This window comes from Vanacampus margaritifer, chromosome 3, assembly GCF_051991255.1.
Source record: "Vanacampus margaritifer isolate UIUO_Vmar chromosome 3, RoL_Vmar_1.0, whole genome shotgun sequence".
Taxonomy (NCBI): domain Eukaryota; kingdom Metazoa; phylum Chordata; class Actinopteri; order Syngnathiformes; family Syngnathidae; genus Vanacampus; species Vanacampus margaritifer.
This window is the reverse complement of record NC_135434.1, coordinates 10,690,577-10,712,907: the sequence shown is the minus strand read 5'-3', so window position 1 is coordinate 10,712,907 and position 22,331 is coordinate 10,690,577. Positions and strand designations below refer to the sequence as shown.

Genomic DNA, 22,331 nt, shown 5'->3' with positions numbered 1-22,331 from the left:
GGGGCACAAAATCATCACGGAGTATATTTCAGTTGCATTGAATTTTTAATACACTTAAGAACCATTTTTCTACAGCCATTGTCCAAAAATTTGCATAAAGTTATAATGATTTAAGGTATCGGTATCGGGGCCAATCACTGATCTGAATATATATGACTGAATAGCCGATAGGCCAAGACTTTTGAAGTCGCGAGGCCGCCATATTGCTCCTCCCAAGAAACGTTTGTCGGCATACGATCTTAAACATTTACAGTATTGAAATTAGAGACCATTTGAGACAGTACTTAGTAGAAACAGCATGATTTATGAGGTTTTAAATTTATTAAACATGAACAAGAGGACTTAAGACATTTTCAACTTGCCTTAAATACATGTATAAATTATATGCTTAATGTTTACAGGAGGAAACTTGTACATATATTTTTTTTAATGAAAGAATTATAACTAATTCAACAAAAGATTGCTGTGCCGAATTGGGGTCTAAGGAACTGAGCTATAAAAGAAAAAGGGGGTCTTCAAAGAATCACCTACCATCTACTTAAGTTTTATTTTTTGTCAAAAAAAATAGTGACCACCCCGGCACAAACTCCCCACCCCGCCTCCAGCTTTATACTAACTGCCTACGAGCTGTATATGTATCTTCTGGACTGTACGTATACCGTATAGCTTATATAGAGTAGTCTGCTCGTGAGATGGGAGGAGCAAGATGGCCGCCCTGTGACGCTAACTGCTTGCACGGGCATGTACAGGCTATCCGATTTTATTTTCAGGTCGTTGGGCCAATACCTGATGGCCGCCCTCTTGTGGCCGTTTTACGATCAGGAAGTAGAAATTTGAATATAAAATTGCTTTTAATTTTAATTCAGTATAAATAAATTATATATTTGTATACATAGGTCTTTCTTTACAATTATGTAATTGTTTTTTTTAGGGAAATTATATGCAGTGGTTTCAGTTGGTAACGGCAAGAGATGAGTACTCATACTGGTTTTGGTCCGGGAAAATAAAGTGGTATCGAACATTCCTAAAATGAACTTTTCAGGAATAAAAGCACAAGTTTATTTATTTAGATGGTACTTGTAAAAAAGTGAGAACTACTGTTCGAGGCATGGCACCCATTCAAGTGGAGGCCACAATATGAGGAACTAGAGCATCAAAATGTTTCAACAACACACATTGGTCTCTTTTTAATTAAATTACAATCATTACTCAACACCGCCCATCCCTACATTTCCATATCAGCACGACTTGTTCACATGTGAAGGATTTCATTTCATTGCTTTGCCTCAAAAGTCATCCCCCCAAAAAATAAGTAGTTTGAAACATAAAGCATGCACATTCTCAGAATGACATTTGCATGGACTCAGTAAGAAGTACACTACCAGCCAAAAATGAAAACAAGATCACTCGAAGACGTCCTATGGGGACAGCGAGCGCAGCGGACACCTTGCGGCGGCGGCGGCGGCTTATCGGCGTCGCAGTGGGCAAATATGACTTGAGCAACAGGCAGGCATGAGACAACATGCTGGCGTCTGTCTGTGAGCCGCTCGACCCTCTCACTGACCTACTCCCGCCCGGGCTCTGCGTGTAAGCTGTGTGGAGCACGGAGAACATTAACACCAGAGACGAGCACACACAAGCAAGTCCTGCTTAAAATAACAGCGCCCAAGTCTTTTGTTGTGCTTTCAACATGTCAACATGACATTAATATGATGAATGATGGTGACGTATATTATTTGAAGGAGTACCTAAAAAGTTGAGGGCAAACCACTGTGCCACCTGCAGTAGGGGACAGTAAGGATCCCTGTGCATTGTGGGTAAAGAAGTAGCCTTTTGGCCTTTGAGCCATCTGATTTTTATGTATCATCATTTGTGCTTGAGTTTTTCTTTTTGCAGGCACTTGACTAAAAGCATGACATGATGCTTTAAACGGTTAGCTTCTTTAAGGACTCTCAAATGAAAGTGAAATGTTTATGTGCCAAGTCCAGGATGTAGCTCACCTCCGACCCAACATCAGCTGGGATAATCTCCCGCTCACCCGCGACCCGACTGAGGACAACGCGTTATAGAAAACGGATGGCTGGCCAATCAGTTTGTCAGCTTCCCTGAGTCACGTTGTGTTGCAAAATGTCCGCACACAATGAAACCTGCTGTCTCGGCGATCCAAATCAGACGCAACAAGATGGCAAGTCCTCGCTCCGGGTCTCGCATGCTCAAAGGTTGTTGTCGTCCGACACCGGTTCACATACATGCGGGGCCTTCCGGGAGACAGCCGAGCTGCTTCTCGATTATGCAGCGCAAAACGTTGTACCTGCGCAATAGAAGCAGTTAGGGGTAAAGTGTTAGCTAACAAGATTAGAGCCCGACTGATTATAATTGACTGATTATTGGCCTTCAAACATCAACCAATTCGGCTAAATGGCAGATTAATTTCCCCTTAAAACGTTATCGAAGAAAAACGAACTTTCCGACCCTCGAAAGTACCCTGAATGTACCATTTTGCTTGCGTAGCATTAGCGACTAGCAAGTGTGTAGCGTATATTATTCTGTTGTCCCTAAACGTCCGTTAAGCTGTTTAATGACACCTCAGTTGGAGTTAGCTGTAAAACTAAACCCACGACGTTAATAATTACATCCACTGTATAGTTAAATACAAAACATGCTTCATTTGTAAAACATCGCTAGCCTAGCGCTAATGCTAAAAGCGAAGGGAGGTTCCTATTCAAATGCTAACAGGAAGTTAGGATTGAGTTCGGGAGTGTTTTTCCTTCAAATAACGAATATTCACACACAAATGCTGCGGGAAAACATACCCACAGGTGAGATAACACAACGCAAAGGCACACATTCTTCCCAATGTGAGGAAAACGAGTTATAGAATTCAATCGCAACTTTCTTTTGTACACACTTTTAAGTGTGTATGCCATGGATGCACGGCACCACACTGCCCCCAAGAGGCCAAAACGCACAGGAACAGTCAGTATTCTTACTGTTTTTTCATTAGCTATTATTTTAGTTTATTCTATTCTTATTTCACTTTCTTATTGTTTTATTTTGTCATTGTCTTTTCAAGTTATATTTAAAGTTGATATTTCAAGGATTCAAAGACTTCCTTTTCTCAAGATTCAAGGATGCAAACATACAAGGATTTTGGTTGCAGGTTAACATAGTAAGTCCCAAGACTTGTGAAAATAAGTTTCATCCTCTACAGCAGTTGTAGTCATCTGTATTTTTTCCTGCCAAAAATCGGCCTCGGCCTCAAAAAAACGCATATCGGTCGGTCCCTAAACAAGATTATATTTTGCGAGTCAGCAGATATTTGATTGCCTGATAAAGTTGTTGACTTTGGGTACTTTTTAGAAACTGTGACCAAAAATAAATAAAATAAAAGTAAAACGTTTTCCTTTAATATACTGTGATTGGACACAAGCTCCCGTAAATAAAAGTAAAACGTTTTCCTTTAATATACTGTGATTGGACACAAGCTCCCGTACCGTCTCCTTAGCTTCTGCACCTCTCTGTCCTCTTCCTCCTTTAGCTTTGTGATGAAGCTCTGCAGCACGGGCATCTCAAACTTGATATACTGCGCCACCTGGTGGATTGGAGGAGGAAACGCGCATATGAGCGGGGCAGAAAAGAAGCCAGGCTCGTCGTTGGTGTTTGCTTTTGTGTAGATGTTTACATCATACGTGACTTCTTCTCCCAGATCCTCCTCCATGAGGAAGAGTTTGCACACCTGCTCACAAGGACCCTGCATTACTCTCCAAACCAGAGGGAAGTCACTACGCTTCAGTTTCACTCGTTCTGAAACACACACACACATACACTTAAAAAAAGAAAAGAAATTGTGCAATCTTTGGGACATTTTGAGGTTCTAATGCACTTAGGAGTGAACTTTAAAATCAGCTGACAAGTGCTCTAGAAAATGGATGGCCAGACGATGTAAATTTTATGAGTCGTGCAAGTGAGGCTAATAAAAGAGGATAATGCGTGTATCGTGAGTGAGTGAGTGCTATTACTCACCTCCACTGGCATGGACGAGGTAGAGTGCAAAGTCATCCGGGCTGTTTTCAATCTTAAACTTGTTGAGGAGAACTCTCAGCACCTGAGGCGTGGTCATGCAGCTGTTGATGCGAACGTTGGTCACCGAGCCGAAAGCAGGCGTGAACACGGCTGTCTGAGACACACAAATATCAAAACTAGGGGTCAGGCGATTAATAAAAAAAAAAAAAATTATTAATCGCACAACTTCAATAATGAACTCACGATTAATCGCAAGATTTTATATCTGTTCTAAAGGTACGATAAAATATTTGTTTTCATACTCTTGTTAACATAAAAGTGCGAAAAAATTTAACTATTAGAAATATGGCTGCATCTTTCAGTAATTTCATAATAATTCGGAAAATTGAGTTAACATTAAAAATATGTACTGTGCTGTAAAAAAACAGTATATATGGATTTGTGCTGAGGTCATTTTTCTGCCACTAGATGGCATAATTGCATTTGTAAGACGTTGGTGACAGCTCACTGCATTTTTCTTTTCATATTAGGAGCTATCTAATCTTTAACATGAAGTAACTTGTGAAATTCTGCACATTTTTTTAAACTGTAAAATGTGAAATTTAAAATACACGCATTATTATTAAATTTATTGCTGCATGGACGTGCCTGCTGCGTTGCGACTGGATTTCCCTCAGTACAGGCTTTCCAAGGGGGCCTCTTGGGGGCAGTGTGGTGCCGTGCATCCATGGCGTACACAATTAAAAGTGAGTACAGAAGAAAGCTGCGATTGAATGATATTAAAATAACTCGTTAATCGTGCGTTAAAAAAAATAGTGGTGATAAAGGAAATTTAAATTGACTCAAAATTTACGCACTTATTTTGACCCCCCTAATTAAACGTGATTTTTAACTTTTTAACTTTACGCGACCAAGCTTATAACTTAATTTACTCAATTTTCCCAATTGAAATGCCATGAATCTCTTCCATAAACATATTTTGTTGCATGATTTAAATACAGAAAAATTGGAATTTTAAAAGTATAATTAAAAACATAATAAAACCGAATATAAATAAAGCGTAATAATTAAGTGTAAGGTTTCAAACATGATTCCATTGGTGATACAAAACCCATTTTGGCCTCACCTTGTGGTTGTAGAAGTGGCCATTGATGGAGAAGCGATGGCGTCGGATCTTCCTCTGGTCGCTGGGGGAGCGGCGGTGGACCCGCCTTAGAACGCCGGCGTCACTCTTGGTTCTGAGGAGCTGAGCGAAGCTCTCACTGTCCTCTGTTGGGTCAACGTCACATAAAACGACTTGGTTCTTCAACACACTTACTGCTAATGAGGACATTCACCTTCAGCATGATCCTCCATCACACCGTTGTCTTCCGATTGGTCGTCAGGCGCCGTCACCTCCACAGTGGGTGGAGTCACGTGTGGCGTTTGTTGACCGTCCGCGCTGTTTGGGGACCTGGCACACATTGACAGTTGGTGACAGTTGGTTACAGTTTTTCATTTTGTACATGAATTAGACAGTCTACAATAATGGACACAACAATTCCATAAATAGGGATGTTCGATACCACTTTTTCAGACCGATACCAAAGCGAGTACTCAAGTACTTATGATACATACAATTTCAATTAACACAAAGGGAGATAATTCAAAACCCTCCAAAAATCCCTCTTTTTGACGCACATGATGATTCACCCATGAGTCAATCGTCCGCAGAATGGCAATGTCAGATTTTTCTGCTCTAAGAATCGGTGGCTGGTATCAGCATCCTTCAGGAGTACCAGATACCAACTATAATCAGTTATTCTTTTTTTAGTTGTTTTTTTAATCCATTAAATAATTGACTGAGTGATAACAATACAATGTAGAATAAAAAATATTGATGTATTTAACGAGCCTTAAGTTGACTTATTATTTCTTGGCCAATTAATTTAAATTCCATTATTTAAAATAAATAAATAAATAATTTATCATTAAAATAAAAATGTTTACATACTGTATATTTCTTATTCATTAAACAATTGGTCGATTATTATAAATTTTTAATAATAATAAAAATGCAAATAATTATCATTTTATTATTCAAATAAACTATTTTACATAGAAACAATGTTTTTTTTATTGTATAAAATAATTGGTTAGTGAAATATAAAAAAATAAGACTGAATTATTATTTTTTGTTAATCTGTTTTACAAATACAACGTAGAATAAACAATTTTGATGTATTTAAAGAGCCTTAAGTTAAGTTTATTTATTATTTATTGGCCAATTAATTTCAATTTCATTATTTAAAAAAAAAGTGAATTAAATTTATCACTAAAATGAAACATTTTACATACTGTATATTTCTTATTCATTAAACAATTGGTAAATTATTATAAATTATTTTAAATATTAAAATAAAAAAATGCTAATTATTATCATTTTATTATTCAAATAAACCATTTTACATATAACAACGCTTTATTTATTGTATAAAATAATTTGTTTGTAAAATATAAAAAATGGGATTAAATTATTATTTTTTGTTCATCTGTTTTAAGAATTTTACTTTTTGCACATTTACATACAGGTGAAGCGACTACGGATGTATTTTTTCCGCAGCCGTTGACCTTCAACACACGAACATTTCCGGTCATTGTGGCGTAACTTGATCAGCGTGCGCTTCTCACCCTTGACTGTCCAGAATGCAACCCGAGTGCCAGGATGTAGAGGAGGGAGGGGGTCGGATGCGCTCGTGGTCGTCCTGCATCTGAAGCCTGATTGGTCGCCGCAGCCCCCAAAAGATGTTCAACAGACCCTCCACAATCAGCTCCCCCTCTTCCTGTTAGGGGGGGAGATCAATGAATGACACGGATCGAAGCGTTGTCGGGCCATGTGTGTAAAATGGCCAACGATGTGAAACTCGTACAGACCTCTCTGTGCCTAAGCTGTAGATTCTGTCCTTCATAGTAGAGGTTGTATGTTTTCAGATGCGACAGGAAGGTTGCCCTGGAGACGGAGATGGTCACATCTCAGCATCACGCTTTAGCATCTCTTTGGTGGAATTTACACTGCATAGTTTACGTGAAACAATTCACATTTTTTGGAGTTCATATTACATGGAATAACATAGGAGGCCGAAAACCGATATTTGAAGCCGATATAATTTGCAGAAAAAAAGAGTTGGTGTCAACATTTTTTATAATAAAATAATAATAAAAATTCCAGCACTTGACTGCTTAAATGACACGTTTATTAAACAGCTTTTGTGATTTGCAACATGTTAAAGGTTTTTTGGTTTGCCATCAGCTTTTGCACCAACTATAATGTGGCTTCCGCACACTAACGCCCAAATAGACGCTAATTTGCAGGCTAACCATTCACCCAAACGCTAACCCCAGAAAAACTCCCAAATAGCCGCTAAAAAACGGCTATTAGGTTAACCCGCGATCTAACCTAATAGCTGTTAATTTGCTAGCTAGCAAGTTAGCTCGCGGGCTAATAGCCGCTAATTAGCGAGCTAAAAGTTAGCTTGCAGGCTAACCATTCACCCAAACGCTAACCCCAGAAAAACTCCCAAATAGCCGCTAAAAAACGGCTATTAGGTTAGCCCGCGATCTAACCTAATAGCCATTAATTTGCTAGCTAGCCGGTTAGCTCGTGGGCTAATAGCCGCTAATTAGCGAGCTAAAAGTTAGCTCGCGGGCTAACCATTCACCCGCACGGTAACTCCCAAATAGCTGCTAAGCTGTTAGCTCACGGGCTAACCGTTCACCTACACGCTAACCCGGGGATAACTCCCAAATAACCGCAAAAAAATGGCTAAACGGTTAGCTCGCAGGCTGATAGCCGCTAATTGCTGCTTATTGGCCGTTAGCACTGTACAAACAACCAATCAGATGGTGCTGTGGGCGGGCCAATGCTGACTCAGAGCAGACGGAGGAGAAAAGCGCCCGTCCGGACAAAAATACGAGTTTTTAATCTATCGGCCGGTCTAGCCTTAAATTGGACATCTTCAGATGTGTCACTTGAAATACACGTTAAGAGACAATCAGGGGTTTACGATCAAAAGTGCGTCGCATACTTGCTGATGAACTTGTTCTCTCCGACCTGAACCCCGTTGTGAGTGCCATCCATGGTCACGCAGCATGAGAGGAGCTGAGGGGGAGAAACAAAAGAGGTGCTTGATCATTATCGCCACAGTCTTATGACTCCTCGTGACCAGCAGAGAAGAGCACAAAAGAGAGCCCACAAGATTTATTGCATGGCAACTATTTCCTCCGAGAGACGGATAAACACTTTGGCTTCCACTGCGTAATCTTGTCACGTCCTTCTCCGTGTTTTCTGTGTTCATGCCAGCTTGGGGGGGAAAAAAAAGAAACCTCTGTGAGGGTGGACAGGTGCAGGGACACAACATGTGCAACTCGCTAAGCCAAATTCTTTCAGCTGCTCCAAGACACGAGCAGCCAACAGATGAATGGAGAACTAACAAAATGTGAGCAGAGGTCAAAACGGGAATCGTCTGAACAGCTGTCATGATGTGCAGGGGATGAATCCTCCACATGCTGTTGAAACATTTCCTCTCTAAATCACAAATCACATGACTTCCCTTCACCGGTCTGATAAAACCATGTGATTGGGAAGTGGTTGATTACTGTCTATTTACCAGTGATTGGTATTTATTTCGTACTTCATAATGTTCATATTCGTATAATGATTTAAAAAAAGGGAGGATTGATGTTGTACTATGTTACCGCTTTGGTCATTGTTTTCCAAAGTAAAAACAGATGCTTGCAAATGTAAGATTTTCATTAAACACAGAAGATAATCACTCTTCTTTCATAAATTACTATAGAAATCAGTAAACAATTACTGTTAATATGCTGAAATCAGAGTATTTGGACAATTTTAAATAAAAAAATTCCTCCAAACGATTACTTGATTATTAATTTGATATTCGATTACTTGTCGATTAATCGATTATTTTTGCCAGCTATAGTGTTAACGACAAACGAGTAGCATGCTGAGTGTTAGGGCTTAACTCATAGAAATATATTTCAAATGATTATAAAGAAAATATTAATCATGATTAATTTGGTAATAATTGCAATCACGATTAGGACAATCATTTGTTTTTTGGTACAAAACAAGAAAATTAAATTAAAACAAATATTAAGACATCAATTTCTTTGAAACACTATAATTATGCAAGTTATTTTTTTTATTTTATTAACCTTATTCACTGCCATTGACGTCAAAAATTCATTTGAAATATTTCTATGAGTTAAACATTTTTCCCCATTTTTGTTAAAAAGAGTATGAAAACCTAGAATTATTTTAATTGTACATTTAGAACAGATATAAAATTTGTGATTAATTGTGAGTTAACTAGTGAACTCATGCGATTAATTACGATTACAAATTTTAATTGCCTTGATGCCCCTAATTTTTAATTAACTTTTCTTTTTTTAAAGGTTTTTTTTTTTTAAGAAAAGATTATTAAAAATTAGGGCGATTACAATTTTTAATCGCATGACTCACGATTAATCACAAATTTTATATCTGTTCTAATACAATAAAAAATATATAGGTTTTCATACTCTTGTTAACAAAAGTGGGAAAAAATGTTAAACTAATAGAAATAGTTCAAATGAATTTTGACATCTATAGCCGTCAATGGCAGTGAATTACACATTTTTAAATAAAAAAAAAGTGCAAATATATAAATTTAAACAACTCAAGATTAATATTAATAATCTTTTATTTTTGTTTACGCTTATTCCGATGTTGTAATTGTGGAGTGTAATAATTGAAATTGTCATCGAATTTCAATTAATTGCACAGCTCTACTGAGGAGCTAGCGGGTTATTTGACAGCTTAGCAGTAATACGTGTAAGATTCATGTATTATATATACTATGAAATGAAGGTTAATGTCAAATCATCTTGAAATGTCAAAAACAGTTCACAGAGACAGACGTTTTTTTCAAACCACACAAAAATGGTTCTTAACTCTTTGACTGCCAGACGTTTTCAGAAAAGGGATGCCGTGGGTGCCAGCCGATTTAAGCATTTTGACTGATCTTTCAAGGTCCATAGAAAATGATGTGTTTGGACTATGGAAACACACATACTACCAAATGAAAGATTGGACTCTCATCTTTCATCAGAACAAAAAGTTTGTTTCTACCTTATTCCGTTTTTCAGTAATCAACAATAGAAAATGGTTAGTTTCACCTCTGTTTTGAAAAAAAAAACATATTTTAACGTCTTTGGCACTCCTCCATAGGATTTTACTAAACGTTATTTAACGTTTTTGGCAGTCAAAGAGTTAACCTCTGTAGTTTTTGTAATAATCTTGCTTGAAAAAAAAATAATTATATAATTTAGTTAGACAGTTTTCAAATCTTAAATTTGCACAATGATCACAAGTTAAAGCAAAAAAACTAAAATAAATAATTTGCTTAAGGGCTTGTATCTGGAAAAACTCCTAAATAGGATAACTCACATCTCAAGACATCAATACCCAAAAATGCAGCGGAGCAAACATATTAACAAATAAATTGCATTAACTGAGTTGATGTAGCTTACATGAAGACAGTGATGAGGAGAGTGCACACATACCAAAAAAACGCCAAAAGTTGTCGCTGTGTTTGTGTGTGTAATATAAAATTGAGTCTCGTCTCATGAGAGTCTAAAGCAAACTGACAGTGGGGGCAAGTGAGGGCGTATAAAGGAAGTGTTCCCCTTCCGCTCTATCACTTCCTCCTTTGCTCAGCTAGTCACACAGGAAGCTGACACACCACCAAGACTTCCTCAATCCAACGTCAACGCAGATGAATTAGCACCCATGCCCGCAGATTGCCTCAACAAAAGGTCCACCATCTTAACACGCGCTACATAATCTGAGCCTGTCAATCAGTTCTCAGAATCAAATTAAATATTAAAAAAGCAATCAGCCGAGCGCTATCAATATTTCAGCGCTTCTATGTCACACCTCAACGGGTGGCGTCAAGCAACAAAACGGAGGTGATTAGACTTTAATCGGGCGGCCGCGGTCAAGGGCAGGCGTGGTTGTGGACTCATTATAGCGTGTGGTCACATTTGATGCTGCAGATCTTCAGTTGATGTGACCTCAACAACGAGATCTGTTCAAAGGTGGGTACACACGAGGGGTGGCAATCTTTGAATGTCTCGCGTATTCGATTCAGATTTTTGGGCCTGCGATTTGATTCAGAATCGATTTTCGATTCAGAACGATTTGATTGGCAGTGATTTTTGCTTCCATCTATAGATGTGCAAGGAATTGTAACGATCTACTCCAGTCTGACTCGCTAATGCTAATTAGCGCGCTACTCGCTGCACTTTTATCACTCCAAAGAACGGCTCCACGCTGCAAAAAAAAAAACTTTTATTGGAATAACTTGATCGTGACTTTTTCCCTTCTACTCTCTAATGTGGCTTCAACTTAACAGTGTATTAGACCGCGTGGAACCACACTGCCCCTAAGTGGCCAAACCGGGTACAACATGAAGAGCGCTCCAAATAAAGGCACACACAGACAAAGGCAAGACAGTAAAAAATAATTTAAATAAAATCGATTTTGGGACATTTCAAATCGATTCTGAATCGTACTAAATGAGAATCGCGATTCTTATGAGAATCGATTTTTGGGCACACCCCTAGTGTACTACACACGCACCGCTTTTTAACCTCTTGGCTGATGTGATGTCACAAACATGGTTTCCGTTGTTCAACCAACTTCTTTGCCATCGGAAACACTGACCAACATTCACGATTGTTTGCCTTGACTGTTTTCCCAGCAGGGAGACATGAGAGGAGGAGTCAGGGGGTTCGAATGGACATCTCAGTAGACCGAATTCCCTCGTGGCTCATTACAGCATCAGCCAGTCATCGGATTCTGCCCCCCCCCCCCACACACACACACACTTTTCACCCATCGCCCACTGCTCCTCAGCACAAGCAAACAGATTCACGGATTCTAAACACTCTCATTTTGTGTAAGATTGTTAAAGAGCACAAATCATTCTGCGTGTAATTAAAACTCATGACCACGACTTTTTCTTTTCTTTTTTTTTTTTTTACTTCTATGGGTCTCTTTTAGTGAGATGAATAGCTTTTAAAACCCTCCTCCCGACCCCTTTAACCCTCCCAACTTTGCAGATCGCTTCTATTGTCATTAGCGTCATAGCAACCCCAGAAACATTGGGAGCAAAAAAAAAAACAAAAAAAAGTTTCTCCTGCTTCTCGTTAGACATGGCAGGGGCCATTTAAAGCTTGGCAGGCGTGACTGGAAGAGAGATTAGGTCATGTGAAAAAGATGCTACCACAGAAGCACAAATGTACTTTAAGATCAGCCCCACCAAGTTGTTAAATTTAAACATCCCGCATGCATGTCTTATGAATGGGTGCTTTCACATTGCAAATCTGGATCTCTTCACCTTGAATTTCAGAAAGTGCGTTCTTGCATTCTGCATCTCCATGCATGCATCTTAAGGAAGTGTTCATTTAGTTTCGCTAGATGGCTAATTGTGCTGGACTAGAATTGCTCAACTTGGCATTGCAACTCTACATTTATAGAACACTTTAAAGCAACCATGGCTGTTTTCTGAAGATGGAACACTTGGGCAGCAAGCACAAGGTACAATGAAAACAGCAGAGCCCCCGGAATGGAACCCTGTGGAACACCATACGTTCCATGTGAATTCATATTGCACATTTTTGTCCAACCAATTTCTTTATTGCTCAACATAGTTAGTATGAAGGGATACAAATAATAAAGAAATCACATGACGTACCATCACAGTAGCCACAAGTCGATGACTGAGCGCAAAAAAATGACCTGCAGCCAATGATGGGCAAGCATTACATGGATTTTTTTTTTTAACAATATTTGATTATAAAATGTATAAATATAACCTTTTAATCACAACTGCATGACATAATGGTATTATCAAGTACTGGTCTTGTTATACATTATTAACATTTTTAATTCTTTATTTCATATATTAACCATGTTGAAATGTTTTATAGATGTGAAGTAGGTAAAATAGTGTTTGAACTCAGTATAATTTGACCTTAAACTAAGCTGGTACACATTGTTTGGTCTAGAAGTTCCTTCTCAGTGTTCTGTGCGAAAACACATTATTTCGTGAGAGAGAGTGCGCACTCCCACAACTCTACTACATTAGGAGCTGTCCAGTTCAACTTGTTTGTGATATTTTGTTATGGGAAGAGGTACGAGAAGTGCCCTGAAAGTATATTTTGTCTTGAACACAGGTGCAACTGAGAATTCTGTTTTTTGTAATCTGTTTTCGTCTCTTATATAACATATTTACTTATTCATGAGAGGAGGAGGAAGAGGTATTTTTCTTTTAGACTTGATTGTAATAAAAAGCTGGCTCTTCGAAGGAGGAGGGGCATTATTGATCTGAAACTGTTTGAGTTTGATTCAATGATGTGACTGGAGATCTCCGGAATAAATCATCCTGCGCAGGGACTCTGTTCATGTCTTATCTCATCATTTGATTTATTGGACACGCAAAAGTATGGATTTTTTACATACACCCTTCATTCAGTCTTCAGAATCTATACTTCTCATGTCTCATTTGTACGTCTATCAAAGCTGACGTAAGGTAAAAATGTGGGGTACAGCCTGGACTGGTCGTCACTTAATTAGACATCTATTTACTCTTACATAGTTGCACTTACACCATCATTGAGTGGGGATTAAAAACTGTCGTGTTACCACAATATACCATCATGGACTTGCACAAAAAAAGATTTCTCTAATGAAAGAGTCGACAGCAATTCTTTCGTAAATAGTAATGTATCCATTTGCCTTCTTTTTAATGTAATATTCACAGTAACATTCCTTATAACTTGACGTCTGAGTATTTTTTTTTTAAATCATACTGCTCATTGTTACATAACCAGTCAGTCACAGTCTATATTATGCACATTCCCACTTTGATGCCTCACCAAGCTTTAGACGGAGCCCACACTTCATATTGAGTGTACTCGGCTAGCATCCTTTGAACGAGAAGACGTTCCATAGAATGTTTGTTTTTAAAAACACGAAATGGTGACTGTTAAGATAAAGGCATACAAAAAAAACTAATAAAGACACACAATGCCGCAGTCAATTTATGTTCATATTAAAGAACAGCTTACCGTGAAACTACGACGTCGTTGTCGGCGGCGTCAAAAGATTCACTTCCGTTTCTCTCCAGCCGACGTTTTAGTGCGAGTCGCCGGTTGATGTGACGGCGGCTCGTCCTTCGGTTCGGAATCGTCCGACTTCGGTGGCCGTTGCTCGGTCTGTCCGCGTCGTGGTGCTCAGACTCGGATAGAGCGAGTCCATCTGTCGTGGCGGGCGGCGGAGCTCGCTCGCGCCTCCCCGGCAGCCAATCAGCGCGCGGGGCCCCCCGACGAGTCCATTGTTCGCCAGACTCACTCACACTTGAATGAAAGCCTCTTGGAACAATGGACGAGACGAGCTGCCAAATAGTGAACACAACCTTGTTGTTATTCGGAAAGGAGCACGTGGTTCACAAACTAACCGCTGGTTGCTTAAGATGGGGGTGTAGAAAGTATCAAAGACAACACGTCACGTGGCAGGGTGGCTTTTAAAATTAGCTTAGCTTTTAAAGTTACATATTTTTTAATAAAACAGATGAGATACGGTTGTGGGGAAACACCATCGGATATTGACCTATATTTACAACCTAAATTTTACTTGCTCCATGAAACTGTATTAAAATGCTCACAACGGTATAGTATTTTTTGTTGTTGTTGTCCAATCAGACTTCACACTCTTTGTGTTGCCATGTCAATTTAATCTGCCCAGAATTCAGTATTCAGAAACAAGCGGATTTTATGGCAAAGTTATGTGGTTGTTGTAAATACACAAAGTGTAATTGTCTTCGCTTTATCTGACAGTAAACTTCAATCGAGAGTGGCATTAAACCGCTTGAAACCTCAAACTTTATAAAATAAAATAAAAAGCCCATTAACTGCCAAACTGCTGCTTGTTGAGAAGTCAGTTGAGTTCCGAATACTCGGACTCGTGTTTGTATCTCAAATTTGACCCCCAAGTCAAGGCAAAAAAAAAAAAGTCAAATGACGGCTCAATTAACAAGTCAGGTCTGTCAACCAATTAACCAATCAAATTTAAAATTAGTCCTCCACCCTCGATGATTTCAGCATTTTTTCATCCTTTGAACAAAATTTGCTGCTCGCGATTTTGACTTGCAAAATGCCAAATGGAAATGAAAAGATTTAAATGAAAAAATGTGTTTGAAGTTAAGAGGCACTTCAAATGGTTACAGGTGGGTGCTGAGTCCTAATTTAAATGAGTTTGAGCATGATTGGTTAATTCTGAATAGCCACTCCCCCCCATTATAACACATTTGTGCAAAAACATTTCAGTTGTTACTTCCCCTCGCCAAAAATATTTCATTTTATTTTTCAATTAAGTGAACAAGATTTAGGTCAAATTAATGTGATGTTTTGAAATGTTTGTTTTTATACCATAAAACCTGGCATTTCAACAGGGGTGTGTAGACTTTTTATATCCGCTGTACTGTATGCACCATAATAGTTGTTAAAATGCAGAATGACTTATGTGGAGACAAAATTGGACCCAGAGTAAATTTTTGACATACTGTACAATTTTTATTCATAGAGAGGAGGTGCGTTGTTGAGAACCAGCCCATTCATTTTGGAAAGTTCTCACAACTACTCCATTAGCATAGTGACATAAAATTTCCATTAATTTGTCATGAATTAACAACTGGATCCTAATGAGTTGAAATGAAAAGATAGCAGATTTGCATATATGAAAGCAGAGGTCTGCACATAGATTTATCTTTTAGTATAAAACAAAAGACACACAAAAAAAAAAATCATACATTCTGTGACATCTTATTAAATAGTATTAGGAACAAAAGAATAAAGCATTTTTCTTGCTACAATTACTTTTCACAATTTATTTTCCGAAACCTTAAGCAAGTTAAATATACATGTACTCTATTCTCTAAGTTTGCCTTGTCCTTTGATTTTTGGATTTCTGTGTTAACAAAATAAAAGCTATTTTGAAAGTAAAAATGTATTTAGTTATTTTCTCTTTAAATAAAAGTATACCAAAACAGTGTACTTTCCAGCATGATTTAAGATTGAAAGTTATGATTCCTTTCTTACAAATATTTGCTTGCAAAAAAAAAAAAGTATAAAAAGAAAGAACAACCAAAAACAGTCACAAAGATAGAACATGTCGTACACCAAAATATTATTGTACAGGTAGCATCTCCTTCATAATAATTGAAAGAGACTGACGTCTTTGTGTGCTTCTGGCCATCTTATTAAGAACCACCCGCTGCCTCGTCACCAAACCAGTAAACATGTGAATGGAGGAGGTCCAGTTTTGTACAGCTAATCATTTTTCGACACCGTTGTGTGCTCAAAATCAAATGAAGTTGCATTCAGGCACTTCAAGCTAAGTTGTGAGAAGTCGGTTCCCGTGACAACCGCAGCTTGGGGCGGCTCGTAAGAAGGAGACCAGGCGTTTTGTTTTCTCCATAAACGTTGACTGTGAGAATCTCTGGGGAGGAAAACAGGTACACCAAACACGAGAGGACCCGCGACAGGACAGCACAGGAGGGTGTGCGTGATAAGTGGCGCTTGCATGACTGCTCGCATGTAGTGTGCATGACGACAACGGAAACTTTTTCTTTAACGGATGCTTTCGGCAACAATGGAAAAGCTGAGTAAATGATGGGTAAGAATTTGGTTCATTGTTTGTGCCTTTATTACCCAACTGAAGATGGGGAGGAACTTTATACGCAAATATTTTAGAAATATTTAGAACGGTGATTGACAACCATTGTGCCGGGAGACATGTGAAACGTAATTGGAGATCCACTTTTAAAGTCCACTTGCTTAGTGCTAACAAATAATGTGACATATATTCTTTATCCCCTGTGAAGAGCGATGAATATGACTGGCTGGCTGAGGAGTTGACAGTATCTGTAATGTCTGTACAACACTGCCCCCAGGTGGCCAAGGCACGCACACCAGAAGGAGCAGCATAATGTCCACTGAATTAAAGCGAGAAATATGGCAAACATGTTTACTTACTTCACATTCTATTTAATTTTTATTAATGTAAATTTTTATAAAGTACAATATTATAAAGTGCTATTTTTCTTACAAAAAAAAAAACACATTACAAACATTTTTATAGTTTTTTGGGCCGCGACCCCCTTCATTTTGCGATGTGACTGTTTTGAGTTACAAGTGTGGTCACGGAACGAAGTAAACTTCTATCTCAAGGCACCACTGCAATAGCTTCGTATTCGATTAAACAGGCTCACATTTCAGCAAACTATATTTGTGAATAAACTAGGACTGGAACATCATTATTTCAGTTTATAAACTTTTTGGTGACGTTGTTTGGTGGTGTGCCATGACATATAAGCGCATTAAAGATTAGGAAACACTGTTATGATAACGGTATGTGAAAGTGAAACTGAAAGATTAAAGTGGGGGAATGAATTAAGTAAGAACAAAAAATAAAATACAATAAAATGCCCATAAATGGTTAATGTCCCTGCACATGAGTGGCCACTAACAGTCAGGAAGTTGGAGAGTTAAGGCCCAGCAGTATTATGTGGTTCATGCGCCTCGTCCAGTCTTCAGGTCCGTTCAAAAAGCATTATAAGGTCAATGAGATGTTCTTGGCACCAAAATCTTTTTTGTTGTTGTTATTTTTGTTAACAGCAATAATGGCAGTTGAAACCTTGTATGGGCAAGTACCAGTTCAATTGAGCTGAAGCTGATGATGGTGAGATTTTATAGGGGAGGACGATTATTAAATCGTAAATAAACTTTCAGTACAGTGCAAGCCACACAAAGACCTGCTTCAAAAGAGCTATGCACACTAACTTTACTTTCATAAATAAAGAAATAGCTTTAACAAAGAGAATTAAAGGTAAAAAGGTAGTCGTTACGGGAACATCCTTCGCTTACTTTTTTGGTAACAGAAAAAAAATCTAGAAGCAAAAAACTTTTTGGTTTAGTAAAAAAAAAAAAAAAATGGATACAACATTAACTCATTCACTGCCATTGACGGCTATAGACGTCAAAAATTAATTTTGTTAACAAAAGTATGAAAAGCAAAAACATTTTTTAAAAAAATTATTAGAACAGATATTAAATTTAAAATTATTGTACATTTAGAACAGATTTTCTTAAAATATATTTTTTCATTTTTAATAATCTTTTTTTTAAAGAAAAGATTATTCAAAATTAGGGGCGTCAGGCGATTAATTTTTTAAAAATCATAATTAATCGCATGACTTCACTAGTTAACTCACAAATGTTATATCTGTTCTAAATGTACAATAATTTTTTTCCTAGTTTTTTTTTCATCCTCATGTTAACAAAAGTGGAAAAAATGTTAAACTAATAAAAATAGTTCAAATGAATTTTTGACGTCTATACCCGTCATTGGCAATGAATTGAGTTAAGCACATTTCAAGTAACTTAGTGTAATTGTGCAACCTTGAGTTGCTATTATCACATGCTGCATGAAGATGACGAAGACCGCGTGGGTGAGAAATGTTGACAGCATTAACAACAGACGATCCAATCGAGGCAGAAAACGCAACAATACACATTCTCTTGCTCCGTTCCAGTTGCCCGATCCAAATGACAGTAGTTACAAGTGAGGAGGTGGATAAGGTGGCCGGGCTGTTTAGCGACCCTGTAAACCAGTAACAGAGGATCCACACAGAGTGACAGAGAGCCCAGCAAACAGTCAAAAACATTGAAACGTGCAGGGTCAGCGTTTACTGATAAGGCCACATGGAGGTACAGTACGGAATTGCTTTAGGAAGAAGACGCCAGACAGCGGCCGGGGATGTCTGCCTCTTGTTGGAGTTCCTTTCACTTCCGCTACTCGCATTTGCTCATGTGCTAAGACCGAGGATGGTTATCAAGTCACGGGGCAATAAGAATAGCAAACTTTTCATTTTAGATGAGATCAGCACAGTTTGGAAGCCAACTGGGAGAAATGGCTGCACTTTACCTTTTTTTTCTACTGATGATAAAAGAATGGAAACAACTTTTTCTCCCTGATGAAAGGAGACATTTCATCTTTCATTTGGTAGATTTGGTGTATATATAAAATCATTGAACACAATATTCTGTGGGTCTTGAAATTTTCCAAAATGCTCTAAAATGGCTGGCAGTGAATGAATAAGGTGGTTGTTGGCTAACGCTAACCACAAACTAGAAATGGAATTTAGTACGACACAGAAATCGATCTGGCTACGCATGACTCTACAAACAATACAATTTAATCTATTTCCTCCATTCGTTCATTTTTTGCCAGGCCTCATTCGGGGTACGAGGGACTAGTTGCTAGCCAACTGCAGGCCACAAATACAGAAAGAACCATTCACACCTAAAGACAATCTAAAGTCTTCAGTTAACTAAAGTTCTTGGAATGTGCTAGAACAGTGGCGGATCTGCAGATACAAAAATCCACACAAAAGGCCACAGCACGGGTTTGAATATCTAACTTCTGAGCTGTTCGGCGGATGTGCTAGCCACTTGCTACTGTATTATGGTTAATTAGCTACAAAAGTCACAAAAAACCGATGAAGGCAAATTGTCAGGTGTGGTGAAATATCATTCAGACCAACTCTCACAACGAGACGGGCCAAAGATAACGGAATAGGAAACTTCCCCGGCTGAGAGGTAGAACGTTAACGGCGGTGAAAGAGTGCAAGTAACTGCACAAAAAAAAGAACGCCTCTTTCCCATCGGTCTTCCCGGCAAATTTAAGACTAATGCTCTGTAAGACGCTCCAAAAATCGGTGTGAACTTTCTTTCAAACACATCTTGGTTGGAAACAGCAGCCGAGGTTTTCTTTTTGGTTGCAAGACAGTAGAAGTTCACCACACACTTAATAAAGGATTCAAATGTGATGTTTTTTTTTTTTTTTATCTTAACTAGTCATCGTGTTAATTGTTTACTGTGCATTTTATTACATGAGCAAACACAGGTAGCGGAAGTGCAGATGACTCCATGAAGACTCACGTGTTGCCAAATGATCCCTTCTTACAGAATTCAAAGACAGCCAATGAGGGCGCGTGGCTAATACTGACAACCTGTGATATGTAAACTTTTAGAATGGGAAATTTAGCATGTGTGGAACTCAGATTTGTTTTGCGGGAAGTAGGCCGATTTTCCTCGGAGGGTTTTTTCCGAGCTGAGCGTGGAGTGACATTCACCGCTAAGGATGCAGCAACAAAAAGGAATCTTTTGGACCGACCGGACGTGCTTCCAAGATCGGGAGGGCTAAGCTAGTTTTTAGTGGGGCTGTTGGTGTGTGTCCATGTGCTTGCATACATGACATCAAGTCATTGCGAGCTTCTTTGCATAATTCTCAATTAGCAGATTTGTCGTGTCATTGTATGGATTAAAGTGACAAGTGCAAACAAATGCACGTAGCCATTACGTTAGTGTGCATACCGAGCACACATGCAAACACACCAAGCAGACTCCACGCGGTAACATCTGGAGCAAGCTGGCTGCGACTTGCTTTAGCATGCTAAAAATAGCATAGTGGGAAAAGACAAAACGAAAACAGGCAGACAGACAGACAGACAGAGGTCGGTGCGTCACGTGTCCTCCACGCGCTCCTCAATCCTGCGCCGCACCTTTGCATCCTTTTCTTTCAGTGTACCTTCCCTTGCTCCCCGAATTCACGCACCATCTCGATGGCTACGCCAGACTCTCGCCGTGGGAACCCCCTCCCTCGTCTGCATCACCGTGTCCGCCGCCGCTCCTGCAGCTTTCCCGCAATCTCCCCCACTGGTAGCCGGCGAAGGTGGGGCTAATTGGGAGGTACTTGAAGATGGGGTGCCTGCGGATGAAGTCCATTCCGAAGGGCAGGTCGTAGGATCGCATCCCCTCCAGCTCGCCGGCGCTGGGACCCAAGCCGCGCTTCAGCTTCTTGATGCCTCGCTCCTCAGGAGAACCTGACGAGATTGAACATCGTCTGATTTTGGTCTCCATAACGCGTATGGTGGTAAACGATTGTGTCTGCCGTGATGACTTTTTTTTTTCCTTTTACCGATTTGACATGTCATCATCATTGCTCTTTTTTTTGACGACAATCTTGCGCAAGCTGTTCAATGCACGCCGTTCGTAATTTTGAAACCTCGTATGTCAGTACTGCAATAAACCGAGGACACCCGGTACAACAATATGACAATAATTTGACTGCTTTCAGACAATAGCGGAGTAAATAAATGGCTCACCTGGAATAGTATTGTCCAAAATAAAAGCAACTGAGCCTCCCACAAACATTGCAGTGGTGAGGAGAACATTTAACACTTGGTCAATCTCAACAATGCCTGAAAAACAAAACAAACAGCAAAATACTTTATTTCAAAGGTAATAGCTTAATAACAACAACAAATCACACTAATAATATACAATCCTGTAATTATTATATTGAAGGGATAAAAGCCAATTGGGAGAAAAAACTTAATTTTCAATTTGTATTTTTAAATTAACCATGCCAATTTGCAGGTGCACCTAAAAAAATTGCAAAAATGGAAATCTTTATTTCTTTTTATAACTTAGTTTAAAAAGTGAAACTCATTATGTAGACTCCCTAAAATAATTTAAAAACTCTAGGTGGGAAATGTCCTCCCAAAAAGTATTTTTTGTATGTTAATTGAATCTTTATGATATAGTGTATGATGTATATATTATATTTTATGAAATGAACAATGCTTTAACTGTAACGTATTTTTAACTCATTCACTCCCAGCCATTTTACTAAAGCAATCCCATTCACTCCCAGTTGTTTTACTGGATTTTGACTGATTTTGCAAGGCCCACAGAGTATTGTGTTCTATTGCTATAAAAACATGGAACCTACCAAAAGAAAGAGCCATTCTATCCGTTTCTGTTTTGCAGCAATTGACATCAGAATATAGCTATGTTTCATCATTATTCACAAATCTATTTAGAATTGTGAGTAAATGAGCTTTTTTTCAACATGGCCCTGGTTGATCTATTTTGTCCTGCTGCCACCTGCTGGTCGTTTGTGTCATAACTACAATTTCTGCATCAAAGCCTTCTGTATGCTCTAGCCTAAAAATAAACAAACGTATAAATAAATACATCTTTGGGAAATTTAAAACGTTTAAAATATAACACATTTATACGTTTTGGGGAGCAAATGAGTTAAATGGGCCTGCTCATGGCGACTGTAACACATCAGTTGC

General features: G+C 38.6%; 2 protein-coding genes across 8 annotated transcripts in view; both read right to left on the bottom strand.

Annotated features, from left to right (window-relative positions):
- Nucleotides 1-1,057: 1,057 nt before the first annotated feature.
- rassf2a (Ras association domain family member 2a) lies at nucleotides 1,058-15,310 on the bottom strand. Of its 3 annotated transcripts, XM_077560991.1 has the most exons (11): nucleotides 15,040-15,310; nucleotides 14,197-14,522; nucleotides 8,088-8,161; nucleotides 6,937-7,012; nucleotides 6,694-6,845; nucleotides 5,361-5,476; nucleotides 5,150-5,292; nucleotides 4,024-4,177; nucleotides 3,683-3,804; nucleotides 3,495-3,592; nucleotides 1,058-2,311 (listed from the first exon to the last, which is right to left on the bottom strand). In XM_077560991.1, the coding sequence occupies exons 3-11, from the start codon at nucleotides 8,138-8,140 to the stop codon at nucleotides 2,242-2,244; spliced, it is 984 nt and encodes a 327-aa protein (XP_077417117.1). In that variant the 5' UTR covers nucleotides 8,141-8,161; nucleotides 14,197-14,522; nucleotides 15,040-15,310; the 3' UTR covers nucleotides 1,058-2,241. The 3 variants fall into 3 exon arrangements, with proteins under 3 accessions (XP_077417117.1, XP_077417116.1, XP_077417118.1); XM_077560990.1 differs by having other exon boundaries at nucleotides 14,197-15,310; XM_077560992.1 differs by lacking the exons at nucleotides 14,197-14,522; nucleotides 15,040-15,310 and adding an exon at nucleotides 10,627-10,694.
- Nucleotides 15,311-15,673: 363 nt separating this feature from the next.
- The window catches only part of slc23a2 (solute carrier family 23 member 2), a 37,679-nt gene continuing 31,021 nt past the window's right edge, over nucleotides 15,674-22,331 (bottom strand). For all 5 annotated transcript variants that reach the window (XM_077560985.1, XM_077560986.1, XM_077560987.1 and 2 more), the window contains 2 exons: nucleotides 21,354-21,449; nucleotides 15,674-21,071 (listed from right to left, as the gene is read on the bottom strand). In XM_077560985.1, the coding sequence (XP_077417111.1) occupies nucleotides 20,815-21,071; nucleotides 21,354-21,449 (353 nt within the window). In that variant the 3' untranslated portion in view covers nucleotides 15,674-20,814. The remainder of the gene's footprint in view (nucleotides 21,072-21,353; nucleotides 21,450-22,331) is intronic.